Below are 25,615 nucleotides of genomic sequence, written 5' to 3' on the forward strand. Positions count from 1 at the left end.
CAGATAAGGTAAGAAGAAGGTTCTGAAGAAGTTGGGCAAATAGTCAAGGTGCTAGCCCACACATAACTTATACACTGCCTGTGTTCAAAAACACATCATCTTGATTGTGTTTATATAAGCAGCAGTCAAGATATTCCCTAAGACATGCTAGACTGAGGAGTCCAGCCTCTAAAGGAAGCACAGTCTATAAAGCTTTTTCATTTTTAATTTGGTTTTATATCAAAAGATGAGACACACTCTCTTTTAATATGCAATATCCTATTAGTTGTCAAATTTTATATTTCAGTTCTGAAAAGCTCCTCAATGTTAGGGGTTGCTAATTTTGGTACAACTGGTTTTAATTTAAAATTGAAGGGATTCCCCTTCCACTGCACAGATATAATTTTTCATTAACCACAATTATCATCGAACACGATGGTACTTATAGCTCCATATTAGTCGAGATCTCACCTATTTTTAATAGCATTACAAGGCTACATGGTACAAGCCTGGAGACATCAATAATGCCATTAGGAACCTGCAATGGAAAAGTTAAAAAACGGTAAAGTTAAGAGAAAACCGTAATGCCAAGCTTACTGTAATGAAGAAAATATTTCACATGACACTTAAAAATGGCCATGCTAGTTTAAGATTTCCTCCAAAGAAAAGAAGTTCTCTCATCTCCATTACTATTATCTTAGATGTTAACAAAACAATTCATATAAAAGAAACACTACGGTATATTTCAGTATATTATGCCATTTTATGACCTGTCACAGATTTGGGATACTATGTTATGTTAGTCCTTGATCAGTAATCAGTTTAGTAATATTTCTAGTCACTGCATTTATTTTCCAATTTGCAAATGGCTGCAGTTCGACATTTTTGTGTGTTTGAAGACATAAAAAATTTCTTTCCATTCATGGTCTGGAGTATGAACAAGTGTTTTCATTTATCAAATGAAGTTTTACTTTCTCTTTATTAACTGTGCAAATGTATAGAGAATTCTTCACTGTTCTCCAGTGTACCACAATGAAGCATCAAGTAGCATGTCAAGATTTCTGCCTCACGTACAAAAAACATATTAACACTCAGGAAAGAAAAAAAAAAAGACTTTGAAAAGGATAAATATGAGATTGACATTGACATTAGAGCATATTTTGTACAGTCTTTTAATTAAAAGAGATTTGATTGTTTCTGCTTCAACTAGTACAGCTTTTCCCCTTGTTAAGGACCAACCAGAACAGCCTTCCTGCCTTATAGCATAGCAGGAATAAAAGCAGGTCAAGTTACACTCTTAATCCAGCAGATGTAGGTCAGTTTGGGATAAATATCAGAACAGACAGAAAATACTAAAGTGCCTGTGCCTACTACAACTGCTGCTGTGAAGTAATTTGGCCTCACTCTCTTCATAGCTGTCAGTCAGTTGCAGTTGTTGAATTTCCATTGCTGAACTTTGAAAAAAAAACCCAGTTTTAAGACTTAGATAGGCCTGTACAGCTGTGCTGCCTATTCAGCTGCTGCCAGAAGCAGCAGCAATAATGCAGGGGATCATTTATTGATGATACCCAGAAAGGCGTAACTGCGCTTTCATATCTGGTCACGAATTATTTTTGCGTGTAACAGCACACTCTGGTTTACTTAACCTAAGGTTCAGTAATTGAATTACCATGATTAGAACCACTGTTTGATGAATACTGTGGTGTATGAGAAGTTTAAAATATAACCAGGGTGTTTTTATCTCTAGCATAAGAAAACAGTCTCTCTCTTGCGCTATCCTTCCCACCCAACAAAGAAAATGACAGGTAGTCAACAAACTGTTTGCACAAAGATGACAACAGAGGGAACGTCAAACATCCAGCTATTTAAACAACCACCATACTACATATATGATGATACACACTATTATACAAAAAACCTAAACCTTGCCAACTCCATTCACAGAACAAAGAATAAGCTGTAGAGTTCAGTAATGTATCTCCATGTAAACAAAACTTACACAGAGGAGCTTTCAGCTCCAGAGGAGCTTTAGGTGTTCAAATTGAGAAACATAGATCATACACTAATTATTTTTCTGAAATTGAAGAGCAGCTGCCTGTGGACACTTAATATTCTTTATCAGCTATGTAAGAAAAAAGGAGAAAACTAAACTCAGTACTACAAAATAGGAAAAAAAGTTATATGTATGAATTTATAGTAATGTAAAACTATATTAAAAGTGATTTGCTGTTACTTAAAATGTGAAAGCTATAAAAGCATTCACACTCTCCAGGAGCCATTGGATTAAACTACAAAGCAGTAAATACAACTCAGTTCATGGTTAGGAAGAAATGGTCTTTCCCTCAAAAATCCCAAACTTGTCAAGACAGCAGAAACAGTCCTGTAAACAAGGCTTATAAAGATCCCAAGATCTCTACACTGCAAATGAAAAGGATGGCAAAGGATGTAAGTATGATTTTATTTTTCACATTTACAGACATTAGGGAAAGGAGATGGGATGACAAGTATGCAGACATTATGAGAGGAAGAGACAGGAAGGAGTCTTCCAATCTCTGGAAAACAAAACTGAGCACCTACATTCTTCACTGAATCCTCTGGGCCTTAAAATGTCCTACACACAAAACACCAGTACTAGAAGAGAGCCCTGGAAGATGCTCTACACAGCCTCCAATGTTTTGTCACTGAAATAAATGTTCTCTGCTTCTTCCTCTCCCCTTTAAGATGCCCTTACGGTAAAGTCTTATGTATTGATACTATAAAGCACCCATCCTCAGCTTAGAGTGCATTAGCATAAAAGAAACTGTAAAAATTTGGACTTTGTCTTTAATTTTCACTCATAAAAGGAAGGGAAAAGATCCTGAAATAGGTTCAGAGGCAAAAGATAGAAAACCCCCACGACATTAAGAACCCTCGCAAAGACACCCACATTTCCTTTTGAAAATACTCAATTCTTTCTGAAATATTTTCATTATGTAGAAAGATAATTGTTCAAGGGAAAATTCCTGAGAGTAATCATGATTTAACAATGTATTCCTTGCCACTGGATGTGATATTTGCCTTTCTTCCTTTCAAACACACCTCAAAAACTCCTTGGGAAGAAGGGATATGCTCATTAAGATCATACTTAATATCGATGCAATCCCAGAGGACTCACATACTAAACTGTGTCTAATAGTTTTACCATTCTACATTTGTTTTAGAATGCCACTGACATGCTTTTTAAAATACACATCCTCTCTGCAGAAGACCCTGCATTGTTTTGAGAGGGTCTAACTTTTAAGAGTTTCTGCCTGCTGGTTAATTCAATTAAAACAAATTGAAGTAATCCTTCTTTCTCTTGGAGAAGGCATTAAGAGGACAATGACACCTTCTATTTCTACTTTTTAAATATTAAATGGAGAGGGAATAATTGTTCTAATCATTGTTCTAACACAGTCAACCACACTCTGGTTATACTGCTGTTCTCTTGGCAACTACCAGATGTCCATGTCCATTCCATACATAACAGCTGTTATCAGTTACTTAATCACCATTTGTGATGCACAAGAGAAAAAAATCACTTCAAAATCCAATCTTGACTTCACATAGCAATATTAAAAGATTAATTCTTTGGTGGAAAGAGTAAGAGTAATCACATTCAACATATTTTGTCAATAGTAGGATCAGGCCAGAATGATGAGAAAGCTAATTATGAGAACTAAGGCTTCTATAATAATAAACTATAACTTCAAGACATTTATAGTACATTATAATGGAATTGCAACTGACAAGCAAATTTAAAAGCAGAGGGAGATTCACTGCTTTACATTTCGGAAATAATATTGAAAAAAAAAAAAAGAAAACCAACAAGAAAGTGGACAAGAAAAATGAATTTGTTTCAACAGAGGTTCTACTCTTGATCAGCATTTCCATGGAGTTACTTCTTTGATGAGAAACTTCAGAACTGTTTACTGTTAATTTGATGATAGACACTTGATAAATACTTTGAGTGCAAGAGTGATAAATATTATGTGAGTGAGTCATCCCTATTCATGTACTCCTCAGGGAAGTTGTGTGACATCATCAATGGGAATCTGGATTGTTTAGTTACGTCGTGTTCTAAACCTGAAAGTGAACTGCTGTATGATGACTATCAATAAAAATGCATGATGAAATCAAGTAAAAGAATTCATAAAATATGAACTAGCCTGGGAACTAAGCAGCTAATAAGCCTACCAGGCCTTGGATAGAATGATGGAAGTCATATAAAGAAAAACGCCGTCAAGTAGAGTGATATATTTTATGTTTCAACTTGTGCTATTCCAAATAAAGACTGTATTAAAACTACTGTCTTTTATTCTGTAATTGTCTACACCCTTGCAGACCTTACAGAATTACAACTGCATGTGTTTGACTCGCTGTACACTGTATTAGCACATGAACACTTTGCTGTCAAGACAACCCCTATGCACACAGCATTAGGTTGCCTGGATTTTGCTAACAGAAACCCAACGGAAAATTCAAAACAGAATCTAGACACAGAAGATATTGAGTAATGTATGATAACTTCATCTTAAATCAGCTTACATGATCTCAGAAGTAGTCATTTGCATATCCATCCAGGTTTGTTTGGGGGTTTCTTAATTCTGCCCGTAACAGGTCTGGGCTAATGAAAAAAAGAGTCTCGCCCGAAAGCAATTACCTGTCTTCACTGATTTGTTGCATCAGTGACCACAGTTTCAGACAAATTAAAGAATCCCTACATCATTTTCATTAGCAGACAGGTTGCAAGCATTTGAAGTACACGAAGAAACCACGCTGAGGTTTGCCCATTGTTGGCAAATCTTGGAAGTAGATCATTTGCTCCCACACCCGGCACTAGCCAGTGCCTTCTTGGAGCCGAGCACATTAAGGCATTAGATGCCATTTGCATTATCACACAGCAGGGGGCTACAGCAGCTACAATTCCAGGATAATCCTAACCTGTATCTGTACCCTATGAATCCAACGGAACTATTTTTATTGTTACAGTTTCTCACGTGGTACCTCTTGACAACAACAAGCTTGCTTGTCAGGTTGCATAAAAACAGCTCAGACGATGTACTTGAGTTATTCTAAAAACATGCCCCCCTTCAACTGTTAAATTTTGCCTGAGTAAGAGTAAATTCATGTAGCAAAAAAGCAATCAGAATACAACAAAAAAGTAAGGCTGGTTGTAAACATAAATAACAGCTTAACCCCTTGGGACATCATTTAAGTACTCCAGAATCACTACAGAGCACAAGCTAAGAACAACTGCAGCCAGAGATCCTACTATTTTCACAGCAAACGCTGGAAAGGGCAGAGCAGACTAATATCGTACCCGAACTCAGCTGACAAACTGCTTCTCAGCCCAACATGTTATTAGTCCCTCCTCCACCTCCATCGCTCCCCTTTCACAGCAAGCAGTTGACACTGGTCTCTTTTACTTCTTGTTTGCCTCCTTTCTGAAGGGACTGCTTGCTGCTAATGCTATTCTGTGCACAAGCTGAGAAGAATTATTCTATGTCCTCTTCCCTCAGCTGATGCTTCATCAATACTCAGGACAGATTTCTTAAGCAAGTCTCTCCACAGACCATGCCAGAAAGGCACACTTCCATACAGGACACACGTCAGCTTGACTCTCTGTCACCTTGTGTTTAATTAGCTTCAGTTTCACCAAACAGAAACCATCCGTAATTACAGTCCAGAAGTGCTTCAAATCCTCAGAACAAAGATCTTATTCACGTAAAAAGCTGACGAAAAACCTGCATCTCCCACGGCCCACAAGCAGAAAGCTGGAGGATTCTAACAAATCCACTCAGCCACTTCACAACACAGTTTGGGCAAGTCAATCAAGCCAGCAGCAAGAACTACTTTTAAATGCAGCTATAAAGCTATCAAAAAGAAATGTGTCTAATATGGTAACTGACTGCTATTTGTGTCAAAATAAATGGCAGAAACTGAGAAAACAACATTTATGAAGCTGCACTGTAAGGTGGGTTGAAAGAATTCGATATTCTGTCAGATACAGTTGCTATTGAGGACAGTCTTCCAGAAAATATTTACTCCTCTTCTCCATCCTCCTTTACCTTAGGAGAAAAGGATAGGAGAAATTACTTCCTCTCACTCCTGCCGGAGCGTTAAAGGTTCTTTATATCCCCTTGAAGCAGCTCTCTGCTGAAGTGCAGTACACAGAGTGCCTAAGTATGTTTGATTGAAGTTTTAATCAGGAGCTGAAAAAATAATTGTGTGAGAAACCGAAGAGGGGGGAGATGTTTTACACATGCATAGGGGCAAGCTGGGTTCGCTTTTGCCCATCTTCAAGGACAGGCCCAATCTGGCTGTTTTCACACAGTCGCAGTCAGGTTTGTATTACACCCCGTTTCTTGCAACATGTTTTTTACCTGATGCAGTTCACGGAGTTACATTCTGCCTGGCACGCTCCCTAAACTGCAGTGAAAGACATCACTGTTTTTAATCACTGGTTTACTCTCAAAACTGCGCTGCGCTGAATGCGGCTGATTGCATCTTAGGAGAGATCAAATCCTCCTCCTCCAGCAGCAGCCCCGATTTTATTGGTGACAGAAAGTCAGTCCAGACGTTTCCCACCCCACCCCACCCCCCCCCGCTCCTTTGCAGGGCAATGAATTGACAATTCACAGGGAAATGCAAAAGGCAGAGAGGAGCCAGCCCCCAGGTGCAGCGCGCCGCACATGCCCCAATAAATAATCCTGTATAGCACCAACACAGCGGCTCCTTGTGCGGTGACGTACCGGGCAACCCATAAACATCGGGAAAGAATACAAATAATCCGCCCGACGGAACCGTCCTTCGCAGTTGCCCAGAGCACTCCCTTCCCCTTCCATCCCTTCTCGCCTCCTCGGCCGGTAACTTCCCCGGGAAGTGGAGCGGAGGGCACTCCGGGGGGGTCTGGATGATGTGGGGTGTGGGGGGTACGAGGCTCGTGTGTTTCGGGGAACCCGGGCGGCTGCCTGTGCCCCCGCTCCGGGCTTCCAGCCACAGCTCCCCCCGGAGATCGCCCGACACATGACGCAGCCATGTGAAACGCGAGATATATTAAACTTGACGTGAGATGGCACAACGGAGGCGAAGAAAAAAAAAAAAGGAAAAAAAAGAAAAGAAAAGGAAAAAAAAAATCTTACAAGGCCACTTAGTTTTAATCGACTCTTCGCTTCTCTCTCCCACACCGAAACGCCCCGCACGCCGAGCGAGGGAAGGGCAGGGAGATGCCCCGCCGGCCAGCGGAGTTGCTGCGCGGTGGTTCCCCGACCCCCGGGGCCGCCGCCCCCCCGACCGTCACCTCCCACCGTGTGGTCCCCAAAGCGGCCGGGGGGCCGCGCCGTCATCCCGAACACCGCTCAGGGAGGGACGGAGGGAGGGAGGGGGCGAGCTCCCGGCGGCAGCGCAGCGGGCTCGGCTCCCCCCAGAGCGGGAGAGGGCTCGGGAAGCTCCCGCAGGCACCTCGCAGCGCCTCGCGGGGACTTCCCTGCGCGGCGGCCGCTCCATCCGACTTGGCCGGATAACGGGAATGAAGGGGAACAGAGCGGCGGCGGGGAGGAGGAGGGAGAGGGGGAATATACATCCAGTCTGCAAACTAGCCGCAGGATGAGCCGCCTGGAGCAGGATGGTGAAGGGATCTGGCTGCTGAACCCGCGGCTCATCCGATTACCCTACGTGCACATCTTATGCCTCGCACACAGACACGCACTCCCGGCGCCATCCTCCCCCCACCCCGATCCCGCCGCCCCCCCCGCCGGGGAGGGAGGCACGGCTGGAGCCCGCACGTTCCCCGGGATGTTGTTGCGGCGCTCACGCCGCTGCTGCGGCTGCACCCGCACTTTCGGGGGCACGTTTTGCGGCGGGAGAGGGGGCGAGGAGGGGACGGGGGAGCCGGAGGGGGATGAGGGGGTTCCACGAGCGACTGGCGGCGGCGGGGGGGGGTGGTGGTGTAGGTGGAGGGAGAAGCGCGGAGGGCGAAGGAGGGCGGGAAGAGGCTGACGTTGGAAGGGCAGGAAGGGTTAACAGCCGTGCGGCGCTTCAGCGCTGGATAGCGCTACCCGGGAGGGAGGCTGGAGGAGCCCGGGGAGGGGGGGAAGCCGGGAGAGGAGCGAGGGAGGGAGCGGGTCAGGAGTGGGGCGGTGGGCAGGGGGGGAGCTTGGGATGCCCCGGGCCGCGGCGGTGCCCCCCCGGCGTCCCTCCCTCCCCGCGCGTGGGGCAGGGGTGGGGAGGAGGCGGTACCTTGTACGAGGATCCCGCAGAGGCTGTAGAAGCGCAGGAGCGCGCCGGGCTTCAGCCGCATCCTGGGGGCTCCCCTCGGGCTGGGTGGGCGCCAGGCACGCAGATCCGCAGCCTCCCGCCGCTCCGCTCTCCGGGCGCTTCCTTCCCCCCGCAGGAGCCGCCGTCGCCGCCGCCTCCGCCGCAGTGTCTCCCTCGCTGTATCCAGTGGGGTGAGGAGGAGGAGGAGGAGGAGGAGGAGGAGGAGGACCAGGGTCGCGGGGGTGGATTGGGGAGGGAGGAGGAGGAGGAGGAAAGAGCGGCTCTCTCCGCTGGCTCCGGCGCTGCTGGGCAGGTTCAGGTTCCCACCGCGGAGCGGTGCCAGGTGCCCCCGCCGGCTCCCCTCGCCCCTGCCGGCGCGTCCGTCCGTCTCTCTGCTCGCCTCTCCTGTGCTGTCCCGTCTCGTGCCGTCCCGCTGGCGGGAGGAGGGGAGAGGAGGGGTGGGATGCGCAGGGACTCGGCTCCGCTCCCGCCGCTTCCCGGCGCGACACACAAGGGCACTCTGGGCTCGCCGGGCTCCCCCGGCCCGGCCCCGCCCACCGCGCACGCCCCGCCTCTTTCTGGTTAAACCACGCCCCTAGGCCACGCCCCCATCGCCACACCCCGGCCCTCCCCGCTCCGCTGCCACGCCTCCACTACGCCCTTGGCCCCGCCCCCGCCCGTGCGGCCCCGCCCCTCAGGTGGGCGCGTGAGTGGCGTGCGCGGCAGCCCAATAGCCGGCGCCCGACATCGGCCGCGCGGCCAATGAGGCGGCGCGTTACAAAGCGAACGAGTGTTCCTCTGCGCCAGGCTCGCTGAGTGGCGGTCGGCTCGGGCCAATCGCGAGGGGCGGCGGCCGCGCGGCCGCGCTGCAGCCAATGGGCGGGGAGAGCGGCGCGGGGGGGCGTGGCCGGCGGCGGGCGCTGTCCAGGGCCGGTCCTGAAGCGGCGGCAGAGCCGGGGCGGCCCCGGCGGGTGCGGGACGGGTGGTGCCGGCTCCGAGCGCCCCTCACTGCGGGGAGTGAAGCCCCTTCTCTGCCTTCTGCGTCTCCTCCCGCCCCCCTCCGAAAACAGCTGGTAAAAGGATGAGTCTCCGGATTCCTCGGAACACCGGCATTCCTGTGCAGGCGCCTTTCCCGCGGCTCCGCCTGTGAGGCCCCGGAACAATGGCAATAAAGAGCGTCCTGGACTTCTCGCGGTGTTGCCCGGACTGTGAACGGCTTGGAGAAAGCTCTTCGTTTGGAGGGTTTCCTGGGAGGGTTGGGATCATTTCCTGGTCCTAAAGCGCTTGTGGTCTAATAGATAAGGCTCTGAATGTGGTGAGGAACCCAAGAGGGCAGGCAGCCACTCCATGTTCGTGTGATTTGTGTTCAGCTTTAAAGGATCTGCCCGTGAACGTCCTGTGGAGGAATTGTGCTGCCTTATCTGGTAGAAAGCAGGATTCCCGTGCACCCAAATGCCTGTAGTGATCAGGTGTTTCTCCAGTTCTGGTTCCGTTCCTTTTCTGTTGAGGTTTTTACTGTGTGTTTCCCACCGTAGCTCTCTGTGTTCCCGCCAGTCTTTGAATCCAAAGAGCTTTACTTATCTGAGTGATGAAACAGTCTTTCCTGCAGTAGAGGGAAGCTCTTTAAAAGCTCATTTCTCCAAAGGGTCCATGGTCTCAGGTCATCAAGAAAGTGCAATCAGTTGTCAACTTTGCCTCAAAGAGCTTGTGCTAGGGTGGGATCTGGGAAGTTATGTATTCTGTATTCATATCTTCCACTTTGTCCATTAGCAAGTGGTGATTATACCTGGCAACAGTTGAGACTGCATCAGGTTTTATATTGAGTTCCTCTTATCTCCAAAAGAAGCTCACATAAAATATAGAACCGAATTAAAGAATTACATTTTAATGTTCTGTCATTTGTATGCTTTTGTATCAAAGGAACCTCACATACATCTCCATGCCTTTGGTAGGTTACATGAACACAGTCAAAGATGTTGCACTAGAACATCCCCTAGGAAGGGAAGATTTGAAGTCTGTCTCTAATGGATGAGTAGATTGGATGACACTTGTCTTACCTCTTCTTTTTTATTGATACTGAAAAAATACACAATAAGCAAAGGTTTTACAACTGTATTCAGAGTAAAGTGCAGGTATGGCAGTAATGATTGGGGAATGATTATCAAAATATTATAGAAGTCTTACAAAAAGGATCAAGTCATCATTTTTAAGGCAGCACTATAAATGTCAACAAATGCTTTTTTTTTTTTATTGGGAGAGGAAATTAAAAAAGCAATTCCTACAAAATAAGCAACTTAAATCCTTCACTAAGGCAGGACTATAATCCATCCTGAAGTGCTTTTGCATTAATTATGACAACTGACAGCTCTGTACTTCTGACAAGACATACTTTTGATTGTAGCCTTGTTCCAGGAAACATTATAAAAAAGATACAAGTGTCTTCCCACCTTAGTGATTAAAAGGTGTAAAAAGAGGTCCCCTGGCAAGTGTAGCTCACATTTTCTTCCCAGAATCCAGTAATATGGACATTACACCACACCCCATGTCAGAAGCATAACCAAAAACACTGGAACTCACCCTTATTTTCTGGCTCAAGTGTTTCCAAAATGAGTTGGCAACATGTTGATGGGAAACTGGTTCTCAGGGAGCGGAGTGAGGAGGGGAGGTTAGCATTATTCCGCTGCATAACAGAGCAGAAATATTTACTAAACATTAGAAAATTACACTTGGGATTCAATAAAGCCCCACCAAGCACTGCAGTGCAGAGGAGTATCAAGAGGTCTTTTAACTGTATGTGCTGAAGTGATCTTTCTGTCCATTTTTCAAAAAGAGAAAGAATTCACAACAAAACCCTGTGATTTATCTGACTAACCATATAACTGAAAAATTTATGATTAAAACCATTAGAATCGTGCCAGACATGATGTCACACTTCTTCTGATTAACTTAGCCGTGCTAATTTGACAGTTTAGGTAGGCATAGTATCACATCTTGTGACATCCAGTGGCAGCTGACACCAAACATAAGCAGAACTTTGTAATTAGTCTGTGGAGCTGGAGCTCACACACAGCATGGCCAGAAGCATCGTTACTTCCAAAAAGGCAACAGGGACTCTTCAGGAAACACACTTCAGAACAAAGCAAAGAGTAAAATATTAACACAAGAGAACAATGAAAATCAGATGCAGAGGGTAAACATCTTATCAGAACCAGAAATATGTTCTTCTGCTTTATTCTGTTATTTATCAAGGTGATATGCACAAATATTCCTGTTGCCAAGCCAAGCAAAAGATTTTAACTCCCAAGCATGATTTAGAAAGGGTCCTCAAGTATTTCCTCTCACTGAATCAATAAATAAAAGTTGCCCAGCTTCCCATACACTTTCAGCATAGACCCTACATTACGTTCTCCTACCTGACAATTTTTTTCTTGTTCACTCAAAAATGAACAAACTCTTTCTCTAGCAGAGCAACCAGCTCTCTTAGTCGTTCCCTCCCAATTGTTTCCTCTTCATCCTTTTTTAGATGGCATAGATTTCATAGATATTGGTCTATAGTATAAATCACTTCATATCTGGGTCTACTACATGATTGGTTAATTTTTTTGCACACTTTTTTACTGCTGATAAACAAGACTTTGGGATTCTCTCTGAAAAGCTAAACTCCACCTCCTCTAGAAGGAGCCATCTGTATTGCATTGGGCCAATCTACCCCTAGAGTTTGCCTTGAAAGACAAGCAAAATCTGGAGGGATAAACATGTTTTTAATTATGCTCTGTGATAGCATCAGTCTTCTATGATTAGGGAGAGTAAATGATGCCCAAGGAAAGCTTATTTGCTTGGCAAAATATTGTGGCTTTGTTGAATTCAGCAAATGGTGGAAGATGTAGAGATCATTTAAGGGAGAGAGAACCTTCCAATGTTACAAGCTGAGAAACATAGCTCTAGAAACACTTGCTTTGTGCTATGTTCTATAATACATACTTTAAAGTAAATTTTGTGTAATCTAGAGGGTAGTGAAGAAGTAGTCAAAATATGGTTGCAGAGTTCCAACAACAACAAAGAAGCCCCAGAGGAAGTAAGGTATGGAGAAGGCAAGCTGGCAGTGACAGAAGTTAGAGACAGATTCCATCCTGAGCTGCAAAACTGCTAAACACTCACAAGCACATTTAAAATAGTATTTTGAGAAGTGAGACTTGTTTAGGTGGCTCGATAAAAAAAATCCTGTGAGAAAACTCCACTACAGCTGCTACCCAGCCTTGAGGAATTATTTGGTTGGATAACAGCCACTTTTTGCAGCAGTCCTTAATAAGTCTTTAGTGCTTATATTTGCCCCTCTGTACCTGAAAAGGGCAGCAGAGCTTCCCTCATGTGGGGAGTCCCTCTCCTGAAGGCAACACAGTGTGATCACAGAAAGGGCATTTCCCTGCCCAGTGCATCACTACTGGCCTATGTGGAAACCAGAAGAGCAGATGTTCATCAATTGAAGTCTGTGTATTTGCCTTTTGTGTCACCCTTTACCATCCTTCAGCAGCTGGAAGAGAAGAGTCGGGGTTTTGTTTGGTTTGGGTGAGAAATTTTGAGTGATGGAGGTGAGTTGGCGTTGTTTTAAATGATGTGGGTTTGGTTAAAGCTGATTACTAAAAAAAAACCAAACAAAACCAACAAAACCCATATGACATTTACTTACCAGATGCCAGCAAAAATGCATTGGTTTGAACAAATACTGTAACTACTAATTTAGTTAAATCTATCCAACTGTGAAAATATATTGGCATGAATAAAAATATATAGACATGAAACGCATTGCACTTTTTTTTTTGTTGTTTGGAAAAAAATTGGCTTCTGTAAAGAGCAATTGAAGTTTGAAAATATGCTGCCGAGAAGAAATGTGTTCATTTCCATAAAACATATTGGTGTGTAAATTTACAGTATGTATCTCTATCAGTTCCAGAGCAATATTATGAATTCAGTGAAATTTTGTTCTGCATTAGTTAGTAAGATGAAACAAGTAAAAGGAATGGCATGCTGCAAATACTACATATAAAATATGTGTGAGATGAAGTCCCATTTATAAAGCAATTATAAATATGAGATATCTCACAGACTTTGGGAGGAGAAAAAAGTCTGTAAAACAAAAAAACTGTCAGTGCAATGCCAGTGCAAAATAAACCAAGGTCAAACCTCATTGGTGTCATTATCATTGAAAAATCCCTAATCTACATTTTGAGTTGGTGAATATAATTGCAGGAGAGAATTACCAATGGTGAGTGGAAGCAGAATTACCTTATTCATTACCTGACCTCTCATCCGTATAATTTGTGGAATGAAGACATGGAAAAAGATGGTGCTGGTAACATAATTCTCCATACATTCTAGTTAGGTCTCTCTCCTCCTGGAATGATGGATAATTAGCAAAAGTGTGTGCTGTCCTACACCTTCTAACTGTTAACTAAGAAGCAACTACTTGAAGAAACATTTAAGTTACCTACCCCAGACGATAAAATTGTAGTTATATCCTTCCAGAGTTCAAGAAGCATTTGGACAATGTTCTCAGGCACATTTTGTGATTCTTGGGTCTGTCCTGTGCAGGGCCAGGAGCTGGGCTTGATGATCCTTGTGGGGCCCTTCCAGCTCAGGATATTCTATGATTCTATATGATGATTGTCACGGTTGGTCATAAAAACATATTAATACATGAATTAAACAGAGACTAATTGTGTTTTAAATATGCTTGAACATGTTAACATACAGTTTAGAATACATCCTAGGTAACATCTTTGAAATATATATTTACCCAATTATCTATCAACATCTTTGAAATATGTATTTATCCAATTATCTAGTTTTGTTATTTCTGATGGTTTGCAGCTTTTAATTGCTTTGCATTTTTTTAATTATGCAAAAAAATATATTTTTAAAAAACTCTCTTGCACTCAGCTGAGGTAATAAACATTCAAAAACTCGGTAAGAAGGAAGTTGTTCATTCTGTAGAACATCGTGTAATCCATTTTTCTTTCTCAAGAGCAGCTTCAATTACTGACACCAGAACATTTGCAATGGTTATTTTACATGTTCTGGTAATTTTTAAGGAGACTCTAAACATTTAGATCCAACATTTAGGTTTTTTCAGACCAAGATTTTCATATCTTGTATTGAAAATATTTTCAAATACAAGTCGAAGTGATTCAGCTGATCCAGAGTAAGACTCAAAAAATTGAACAAATACATTGGTTTGCCAATACTAAAGACTCCTAAAATAATTTTTTCTAGCACCTCCATGCTTTAAAACAATTCTTAAAACAATTTTTAAGAATTGATAGGACCTTTCTGACAAGAGTATTTCTCTTGCTGTCTCTATGAAAATCAGTCCAAGGCATAAGCCTCAGGGAAATAAAAAAATGTACACGACACGACTGTGTTCCTGGGTCACCTTTCCTTAGGAAAGCAATCCCACACTTAATGATTCCTAGCAGATGTGGTCTGAGAGACCAGAGCTCCCAAGAAGTGGGAAGTAGATCCAGGTCTTTGGTTTCAGAGATTTGTGCTGTTTTTTAATTGCTGACATGAGATGGAATCAAAGGGATGTCATGTGACCAAAAAAAAAAAAAAAAGAAAAGAGAGAGAGAGGAAAAGTTTATAAGGGAAGAAGGTAAAATATATTCAGTCAAATTATATTGGGAGACTAGCTAAAGAGAAATACAGGTATGAGGGAAGGTTAGGGTAAAAATAAGACTACAGGTTGAATGGATGAAAAGGCTGGAATAACACAGAGGTTGAAATGTGGGGGAACACAAATCTTTAGTAAGGAAAAGCAAAGCAATGAAAACATGCTGTTGAGACCCCAGGAGGAAAGAAGTGTGTGATCACCCAGGTAATGAATTTAGGACAAGCAGAAGAACATTTGGAAAATACAAACCATAAGATAAATCTGAAAAGACAGTAAAGCTTCAAAGAGGAACTGAGAATCCTTGAGCACAGAAACTGGACTGAGGAGCCACAGGATGGGGAGCATGAGTCAATACTAGAAAAGAGGTAACAAAGGGAAACTGTGTGGGGATGAAGAACCAGAAGAAAAAGTCCAACAGTAAAAAGAGATGAGAGCAGACAAAAAAAGACACGAAGCGTGGAAAAGAAAATCAAGATTTAAATAGTAGAAATTATGCATCATGAGCTGAGAAGTCAGAGGAAGGGGAAGGGGAATTATAGAAGTAACTACTGGTGGATGAGACAGAACTAGCAAAATAACAAAATTTCAGGCTTTAAACAAAAAGAAGAAATGTTGGTACCCAAATTGCTTTACAGGGCCTGAAACTCATCATATCTCATTCTCGTAATGCATCTGCTTTTAGTAAATACCTGAGATTCTTGATAAAGTATATAGGAGGTTACTCTTTCCTTTAGGAAATAGTAATTTACAATACTACTCCCTAACTGATGAGCTCAAAAGAAGAGGTGTCAGGTGGATTTGAAGCCACTAGGCGTTCTGGTGATGTCTATGGATAACATTTTTTCCACCTCATTCACTTTCATAAATTATAGGGAAACACATACATGTACTGTATGTAAGTATCTTACAGTTAGGAGATGTTCATAATGAAAGAAATGAACTTATTACTTATACAATCTTTGTGTTGCTTTTGCATTTTCATATGATGAAGTATAACTGCATGACAGGTCTTCCCTATGTTTTCTTCCATGCCTTGTCCATCCATCAGCCTGTTTCACCCCTCCTAACACAAAGCCTTGGTCCTATACAACCCAAGGAGAAGCTCTGGGCATGATTCTTGGTTTTGGGGAGAAGGAAGATTTTGACAGATAGAACCTCTAATTCATTAACTGAAAAAAAAAATGGAAAATATGTAAACAATGTGACAGAAGTCTAAAAGAAGAAAAGACAGTCTTAGAGTAACTGAACGCTGCCTTTGAGAATTGGATTATGTTCCACTATGCCACAGAGTTCCTCTGTGATGTTAGGTAAGTCAACCAACATTTTTACAGTGCTAATAAATTGATATTAATGCTCATTTTCTCAGTTCCCAACTTCATACCAAAGAGTCTTATCTGCAGAAATGTGAAGTACTGCAGACATCCTAAAGCCAGTGTGAACTGGACTAAGAACACGCAGAGCTGTGTAATGAAAATTGGCCACTTGGAATTAGTGGTTACCTTTGACATTAATCTTAATTAAATACTTCATTATAATGTATCTGCAGAACGAGGACAAATTAAGGTTGCATAGGCAATTCTGAATCCTGGCATTTCTCAAGTCCTTGATTTTTCAATTTTAGTGATGTTAATATGGCTTTGTGTATCTATTTGGTCAGATATTAGAATTTTTTTTATTAGCTTATTAGCTTTGACTTAGTTACTCTTTTGAAATATTTACCTAACACTTTTAAATCTGTTAGATCTCAGAAGCATAATCATCACAAATGAAGTCAGTGAAAGTTTCAGGATTTTTTTTTTTCCCCTGAAGAGTGTGAGTCTTGTGGATTAAGCCAATAAATCACAAATGAACACAGACATTACGACTGCTAAGATAAATAATGACTTACATTGCAACTTGCTACTGGCTCCAAATATGGAACTGACTTCACCCATCCTTTGAAGAAAAATGGTGGAAGTATATTAGGAAAGAAAGAAAACAAGGAATTACACAAAATACAGCTTGTCATTCTCTGTTGAACTGTACCAGTTTTGGAGCAGGTGAGAAGTGTTTGTTACTGTGATCACTACATTATTTGGCATGTAAACCTTCTAATTCTTTTTTAAGCAGAACGTTGTTATTTGTGATCACATTGAAATGTATTTGAATCACAGAAATGTGTGGAATACAAACATTTATGAGTTTGCTCGATTTATTTTTATTAAGTGTCGCTCTAGACCTGCAGCATAACAAGCCCTGTTAATATGTTGTTTAATGAACACAACATATTAAATGAATGTGGCATATTTTTTAATGCAATCGAAACATAGTGAGGCAGTAAAGTGTTTCATTATATCACTTGCCATTGTGATAATGTTTGATCAAGTCAAACAGTTTGCTTCTGGGTGAAAAATGGAATTAAGGATAAAAGAAAGTATATGTTGCACTGCCTGCAGCCATAAGGGGGTGCATTGTTTGTTTTCCCATAGAAAAATCATAAAGCAGAAGATTTAACGGATTAGAATCCAGAATTCAAATTGTCTGCCATTAATACTTCAGTTGTTAAAAGATGGTACTAATAGCACTTTAAAATACTGACGTGAAAAGTAAGATTTTTGATTCTTATGGGTCTAAATTATTTCCTGAGATTTTTCTTAGTATCAGGACTGTGTTTTAGCCTGTTGTCAGTAGTTTTTTAAGTGACAGACGTTGAGATTGGAATGAGCTGAAAATCAGCCCTTGGTAGAGGCTCCTTATGGAAATAGTGTTAAGTAGGGACACATTCTAAATGTCATTCTAGAAATTGTTTTTCTGGGTCTCAATTGTCCAAAATTTTTCACTTGCAACAGAGATTCTTCAATTAATTGGTTTAAGCTATGACTTATTTCTGAAGATCAGAATGATTTTTTATAGTACCAAACTACAGAAAATCCCTAAATACAACTATACTGCAAGTGTACCCTTAGTTTTTCCTGTGAAAGTATAAAGACTAAAATTAACAAATGCTATCTGAGCAGCAGGCAATCCACTGGAGGCTGGTCTCTTGCCTACAGCAGAACTCAATTTGATTTGCTTCATATTTATAGCTTTTGCATTTTACAGAGGTCAAAAGAGGTTAATTAAATAATTTTGATATTTCACTTTAACAGTATACAATAACTATTTACTATATAAAAGGTAAGTTGAAGAGAAAAAAACAGGAAACATTATTTAAGTTCTGTTCCTGCATTCTGTTCAGGTGTTTGTTATATGAGGAAAATAGAAGATAACAAAGGATACTTTCCTAATGCTCATACTCCAAAATGTGTCTTGATATACAAAAATGCTTCATATAAAAACTGAATATTATTTTAACATTATGAAAAACATTTAAAAAATTATTAACTGAGGTATTTAATGAAGATTCAATTTGTGGAGTAGAGATTCTCTCTTTTATTTTTTTTCATAATTGTTTCACATTCAACATTTCCAAAAGTGATGACGAATTGAAAATGGGAACTAGGATTACTAAATGACTCATGAGAATCTGGGAAGATGTGATACAACTCCTTTTGTGTCTCCTGCAAGTGTACTCTGAGGTTGGTAATTGTGTGTATATATGAGATGATCTGAAGTTTTGAGTAGTTGGAATAAGTTGTGTTCTTCTCTCTTCATTTATAGAAAAGATTATGTAGTTTTCTTATGTCTTGTTCAGGTGTAGTTGAATGTGCTCCAGTACTGCTGAAAAAAATATACAGTTTGTTGCCTGCTTGATAACTTGGTTTCTGTCCCCACACCTTGATGCAGATTTCTGATCTTGTGTGATCGACTTCAAGAGGGATCTTCCCTTAGGAATGAGCCTAATCTGTTATCGTGATATGATTTGTGCATGTATATTTGCAGAAGGAAGCAGATCAGGTGCTGCTCCTGGACAGTGTTGTTACAAGCAGAGAATTCAGAGAGATTTCATTACCAGAAAATTCCTATGCAACTAGTTTGGAAGCCAAGGTGATCATGCAGACAATCATTGTTGAACATTTCAGACTTTTCACTGTACAATAGTCATAGCAGATGACAGCTTGAACAATGGATTTTTCCTACATTCACAACAAGAGGTTGATGAGTGTAACCATTGTCTTTAAATTTCTTTATAGTTGACCAATAAAGGTCATGACCAAAACATTAATTGTTTCAAGATGACCCTAAAGTCACTGTAACTGAAGGTACTAGAACAACCTGGGACAACTGCTAAACAACTGTATTTTCCTGTAGCTCTTAGGTCCAGTTTTCTTTCTAAGCATGTTCACGAATTTTCTGGCCTTCACTGCAGTATATTTACCAAAATATAACTTTCGATTTAAATTCTTGTGGTGGTTGTCACATCCAGCAGCTTTACTGTAAGTACAGCACTCATTAATCTTTTACACTGAGAACAGTAACAAAATTAGAAAGGCAAAGGAGTTTCCAGGGTTTTTAACTTGACCTTATAAGAGCTATGCTCCCTGGTATGTTTTGGCTTTCTCCAGGGATTTTAGGGGAATGTTTGCTGTGTGAGGTTTTGCAGTTCATACTGTTAAAGGAATCTCTTTATCCTCTCTAGCCTGTGACTGTTGGACTCCACTACTCCTTTGAGAGATTAGACAGTCTAATTTGATAACAATATATGAGGTTTCCATGACAAGCCTTTTGACAGTATTTTGATAAGGGACCCAGACAAAACATTGCAAGTTCCAGTGAGCACTAGGTCTTTGTTTGATGCCATGCAAAAATTGATTTACATTTAGCCAACACATTTATCTGTACTACATAAATTAACATTTATACAGTTTAGTTGAAACTGTGGTTGTTGTTATTATTAGTCATTCACTGTTGGTAACAGCCATGAGTAAGGCTGAAGATTTACAATTTTTATTATGTCATATCATGTGGAATTCAAGTATCTGACACTTTGAATTGTGCCAATATAAGTGTTTTGTCTTTGAAGACCATGATTTGCACTTCCAAATATAATCATGAAATGGCTCTTTCTCAGCCTTCATTTTCATTTTGTAGTGTTTTCATAGACTACTTGTCTGGTTATATGGATCAGAAGTACAGTGCAGCAAAGGTGGAGATGTATTCTGTGCTTACAGACATTCACCACAAGAATGTTACCATTTTAAAACTAAGTGTACAGGATTATACTCCCTGAGGTCCATGGTAGTCAACACTAGTTTATGGATGATGAAAAAAAAGAGAAGTAAAAGAAACTAACTCCCCGAGTTTCTTGAAATTCAAATTTTTTGATGTTTTGTGTCTTGAACAGTTTTTGGCACGTCATACAAGGGTGAGATAATCAATCCTTCCACAGGATTTGTAGAAGCAGAAAATATTGACTTGGTTGGGTGACCCTCAGAACACCATTAATATTGTTTTTCCAACCTCTTTCTCAGATACACGACCCACACACTTCAGTCCACTTAGTGGGTGGGTTAATAAGCCTGGAGTCTTTTCTATCAAATCCAACTAAGCTCGTTAAATCAGCAATAGAACAAAATCTTCAAGGATTTGAATTTTAAGAAAACTTTTTATAAGTCAAGATGGGGAATGCTTTTTCCTTTTGCTGAAGAAAATACAGATTCTTCCTGAAGAAAATCTAAACTTTTAATGTATGTATAGCCCTGTTTCTTTACACTTTTTAAATTTCCAAAAGAGTGAATTTTGGTGTGAAATTGCTCACACAGTAGCATGAAGTAAATTAATTGTCTTACAATATATTGATCTCAGTGTATTATGTAATTTCTACTGATAAGATTGATAAACTTTCCTTACGTTAGAGTAATAGAATTACATTTGTGATATTTTAATTTGTTAATTTAGTATCAAATAATATTAATAAATATTTATTGAATAGGAAACAATAAATAACCCACAAGTGAGCAATTCAGTTGTTCTGTACTGGTGATACTCCCAGTCTATATAGGTCTATCCCCCAAAAGAATTGGCCTAAGTACATTTTTTTTTTTTTGAGAAATAATTGATATGGAAAATTAGCTTCTATTTTTAATTGTTTAGCATTTGCATTCTTAGGTGCATGAGGTGTCATTACTTGAACACAGGACAGCACAATTCTGTTGTTTGACTGTTGTGTTGGCAGACCAGATATTACTCTGCAATGTTTTAAGAAGAGTTTCCCTTTCTAAGTGCTGTCTCAGTGACCATTTGTTACGGGAGAATGTTGTTAAAGCATGTCCTGAATAAGGCTGTTGTATAACACAACTGACATTTACTGTCTGTCCCACCTGAAAAAGGCTTAGCAGTGCACAGCCAGCGATGTGCAGATGCATCATCCACCTTCCACACGACTTCATTGAAGTTCACGCTCAAACTATCAGAAATTTCTCTGAAATTGCTCAGCTCTCTTTTTTTTTTTTTTTTTGGTATGAATTTGTCCATGATCAAGCTGCCATTTGGATTTACCGACTTCTCTCCCATCTGGTGATAATTTTGAGTATTTAATTACTTTTTTTTCCTGTGAAGTTGCTCTTTTATGTTTCTTGAGAATTTCTCTGCTTTCCATTTGAGGAGCTCAGCGTGCAAAGGGAATGTGTTGTGTAAAAATTCCTGTTCTACCATGGTAGTCTAAAAATTCCGTGTCAGGAAACTATAATGTTCAGAGAAAAAGGTTGCTGTTGATTTTGGTACAGTTACTATTTTTACAAAAGTTAGGATAATAAACTCTGGTAAATTATGCATTTCTAAAACAGATATGCAGTGTGTTCTACTCTAGGAATCCTACAAGTATGAAGTGGGCTCCTCACTGCCTAAAAATCAGAGCCGGTGCCATGTAGAGGTACACCTCAGAAAGAGAAATATTAAAAGAAAAATCATCTATTTTGCTATTATACTAGTTGATACTTGAAATTAAAGGAATTTTTCAGGAATGCAGCTTAGCAACCTAAAATGTAAAGAAGCAGAAAGGGAAGAGTTTTTATACCCTGATGATTTAGACTGACCAAAAAAGGGTGTGAAACGACAATCTAGAGCTTTGTGTGCTTCATCCTATGGGGTGAAAAAATGTTTTTGCCTGTCTGAAATTAGTGGGAATAGTCCTAGTCTGGCACTAGTGATGAACACAGCTGGAAGAGCAATCATTAGCAGTCACAGAACTAATGAATATTAGGAAAGACTCATAAAACTTCAAGTTATAATTGCTTAAACAGAAGAAAAGAATTAAAAAAAGAGAGAGAGAGAAGGTAGAACAGTAATTAAAACCCTCAATTAAGGTACCAGACTTCTGTATGAAGGTTATGTAGTCAAGAATATTGTGTAGCAGTGTGAAGGGCTTGGTATCTGTAGGGAAATCCTACGGAAGATCAAAAAATTCATAGAAACCCAATACTCCCATGCCATTTGGGTGCCTCGAGATAACTTGCTCAAATAACTTCAGCGTTTATTTTCTCACTTTTCAGGTTTCTTTTCCTAAGTAAGAGCTCAATTCTCTTACCTATTTTAATGGAAACTTCTTTTGATTCTCTGCATTCCAGTGGTTTCCTTCACAAGTTTTTAGCTCTAGCGAAAGGGACAAGGGCTTTACAAAATATCCAGGTACAGTTCTGAGATAATAATACTGCAGAGAAATTTCTTCTGTTTTATCTTTGATGTGTCCACTGACGTTGTCCATAATTCAGTACGTTTTTTCACTCACTGAATAGTATCCTGAAAAGGTTTGAAACTTTATGCAGTACTTCCTGAGAACATCTGTTTGTTCAGTGTTGTGGAGCATAATGCTGCAGAGAGCGTATCATAGATTGTCCTTTTTTTCCTTTCTCTTTTTGGCCCTGGGCTTGTTGTTTTACACTTCTCTACATCAAATTGCATAAGTCATTACTGATAGCTTTTCCAGAATTTTCCGAGTTTTATTGTAGTTTCTTTTTTCCTGTCGATCCATCTTCATTCTGTGTTTTGTTATCCGCATGTTTTAGCAACTCACCTCTCACTTTTATATAAATTGAGCAAAACAGACTGTAAGGCTCTCGTGGCATTCCTTTAGTAACCTCATTCAAACTCCAATGTTTTTCCTGATATATATTAATTTAGCTGCTGTATATCATTAACTATATGATCTCTTGAAGCTTACAAAATCAAAAAGCTGCTTTTTTTGTGTTCCCTGCTTATAAATCTTAAAATTAAATTCAATATAATAACTGTACAACTAGCATCATAATAGTTCTTTTTCTAATGTTTCAAAGCCTTGGATACATGCTGAGGGTTCTTTACTGATGTGTTTGTGAAAATCTATTGTCCTGGTGATCTCAGCATGATGCAAAAACTCCTGGATAGGGCAGCTTCCAAAGGTACTACCTGAGCAAAAGGTGCAGCATGTGTTCAAATGTAAATGTTTTAATGGTCCCATTAATTCCTGTGGCCTTTATATGGATTGTTCCGCTGAGGTGGAGTTATGCCCCTTCCCTGTTCCACATCAGTAGATGTAAAGTTGCTCAGAGAAGCCGTGGATTCCCCATCCCTGGAAATATCCAAGGCCAGGCTAGATGGAGCTCCAAGGAACCTGGTCTAGTGTAAGGTGTCCCTGCCCATGACAGGGAGTTTGGAACGAGATGAACTTCAGAGACCCTTCCAACCCAAACTCTGATTCTATGATTCTATGTTCTGTTTCACATGGATAATATGATATATTAGTAATGATGAGGTTTATTATTCAGCTGAAACTTGCTGAAATAACTGTTTTATTGTTCAGGCCCCGAATAATACAAGAGAACAATATTTTATGTTCAGTGTACAGGAACAATTGGTTTGTATTTTTCATCTATTTGTTCTGAGTCTTGCTATCTATTCACAGAAAAGGAAAATGCTAGAGGCTGGCTGTGGACTGTTTTAAATATTGATGTGTTTAACCTATTACAGCTAGAAATCCAGAATGCAGCTTGTGTTAGTCTGAATGGATGCTCTAGCTCACTGCTGTGCACCATCAGTGTTTGGAATGGATGTACAGAGGATCTGACATAAATATTTACAGCATCTCTCAGTCAGCCAAACCTTCTAATTCAGAAAAAGAAATTACTGTAACAGTGAGTCCACAGTCTTAACACCTTCAAACAAAGTTTTATCAAAGGGTAATAGAGAGAAAAATTAGATAAAATAATAAATTCTCATTAATTCATTTCTTACTTCGCCAACTAGTAATACGGAATAACCAAAGGAAATGGGGATTGCATTTTAAGCCATAGCAAATCACAAGTTAGATTACCTCATCATTCAATCATCTTGCTTACATTTTGGGATACAAATTGAAATGGAAAGATCAGATGCTTCAACATTTCGCAGATTAAATTTTGCACAAGTGTTACAGCTGCTGTTTAATTTCATAGTACTTAGTACTTTTACCAGGGTTGTCTCAAACAGAATTTTAATTCTGTGGGAAAAAGAAGCATAGAAAGCTGATGAAAAGTGGCTATGTGGTTTTACCCAAAACAGGCAATTTGAATTTACTTTGTTTTCCTTGGAAGATGTGGTGCTGAGTTCCAAATTAGAGCAATTTATGACCATTCTTTCTCATTTTCATTAAATAACAGGGGATCACTTAAAATGGAAAAAACAAGTAATTCCAGTCTTCAGATGTCCAGTCTGGGATTTGCTTGTGTTTTTCAAGATTGCATAGACTATACAATATTGCATCTGAAGACAATCCAGAAACTTGGCTTATTACAGAAAATGGTTATGACTTGTTCCATTTGAGAACAGATCAGTGAGGTCTATACACTGCACTGCTTCCCACCTGACCGTGTTATACACAACTCTCATGAGAGCTATGTTATTCCCCTTTTCCCTTTTCCTCCCTGGTTTTTCCCTTCATCTGGTTTTAGCCTGGTCATATGGCAGCTGGGAACTTTGTAGGAGGGTTCTAAGATGGCACTCAGGTTCCAATAGCGTCTGACAGAATCATCCCTTGCAGCTCTAAAAATCAGCCTCAGGGCAGTGATACTGAAAAACAGGCTTGGGATTTAGGTAGGCAATAGGTTTGCAGTAGTCAACAGATTTTAATGTTCTTTAATATGGAAAAATAGTTACAGCACGGAGTCTCTTTGTGGCAAAATCAACTACAGTTTTGAATGTGTGGTATAAGTCATACTCTTTTTGTTTGTATTAAGCCTTTTTCTTGTTCTTAAGTCCACTGCCTGATAATTTCTTTGGTTGAGTTACAATTACTTGGTTCATTACTCCTTCATGATTTCCTTACATGTTGGACAAACTTTCCTTCCCTTTTCTCCTCCAAACTAAATGGTCCCATTCTGTTCAATCTGTCTTTGGTAGTGGAGTATACTGTTTCTACAATCTTCCTGTGACTTGCTCCTTATCTATTCCAGTTCTTCTCTATGCTTTTTGAGAAGCAGCAGACAGACAGATAGTATTCAAAATGTAAGGAACCATAAATTCATACAGTGAGATGCTTGGTTCAGTTTTGTTCTAATTTCCTTCCTTGATATTTTCTAACATTGCCTTGTTGCTTCTTTACCCTGACTATCAGTTCTTCAGTAGAAAACCAGTGAGGATCTCAGTGATGACTTAAGGGAAATTGTTTATTTTTCTGTGTAGTTGTGTACATATGTTGGGAGAAAGGAGAAGAATGGGCTATATGTGGATATAATATGTAGCGGGTGCATTTGTTTCTGCCAGACATACATTCTTCTGCATTTACTGGTACTGAATTCCATTTCCTATTTTACTAAATTAATA

At 40.4% G+C, this 25,615-nt stretch overlaps 1 protein-coding gene across 3 annotated transcripts in view; it reads right to left on the bottom strand.

Annotated features, from left to right (window-relative positions):
* The window catches only part of CADM2 (cell adhesion molecule 2), a 610,491-nt gene extending 601,659 nt beyond the window's left edge, over window positions 1-8,832 (bottom strand). For 2 of the 3 annotated variants that reach the window (XM_064643962.1, XM_064643960.1), the window contains exon 1: window positions 8,239-8,832. In XM_064643962.1, coding sequence (XP_064500032.1) covers window positions 8,239-8,299 — 61 coding nt within the window. In that variant the 5' untranslated portion in view covers window positions 8,300-8,832. The remainder of the gene's footprint in view (window positions 1-8,238) is intronic. The other variant, XM_064643961.1, reaches the window with a different exon arrangement.
* Between the last annotated feature and the right edge of the window lie 16,783 nt (window positions 8,833-25,615).

This window comes from Pseudopipra pipra, chromosome 2, assembly GCF_036250125.1.
Source record: "Pseudopipra pipra isolate bDixPip1 chromosome 2, bDixPip1.hap1, whole genome shotgun sequence".
Taxonomy (NCBI): domain Eukaryota; kingdom Metazoa; phylum Chordata; class Aves; order Passeriformes; family Pipridae; genus Pseudopipra; species Pseudopipra pipra.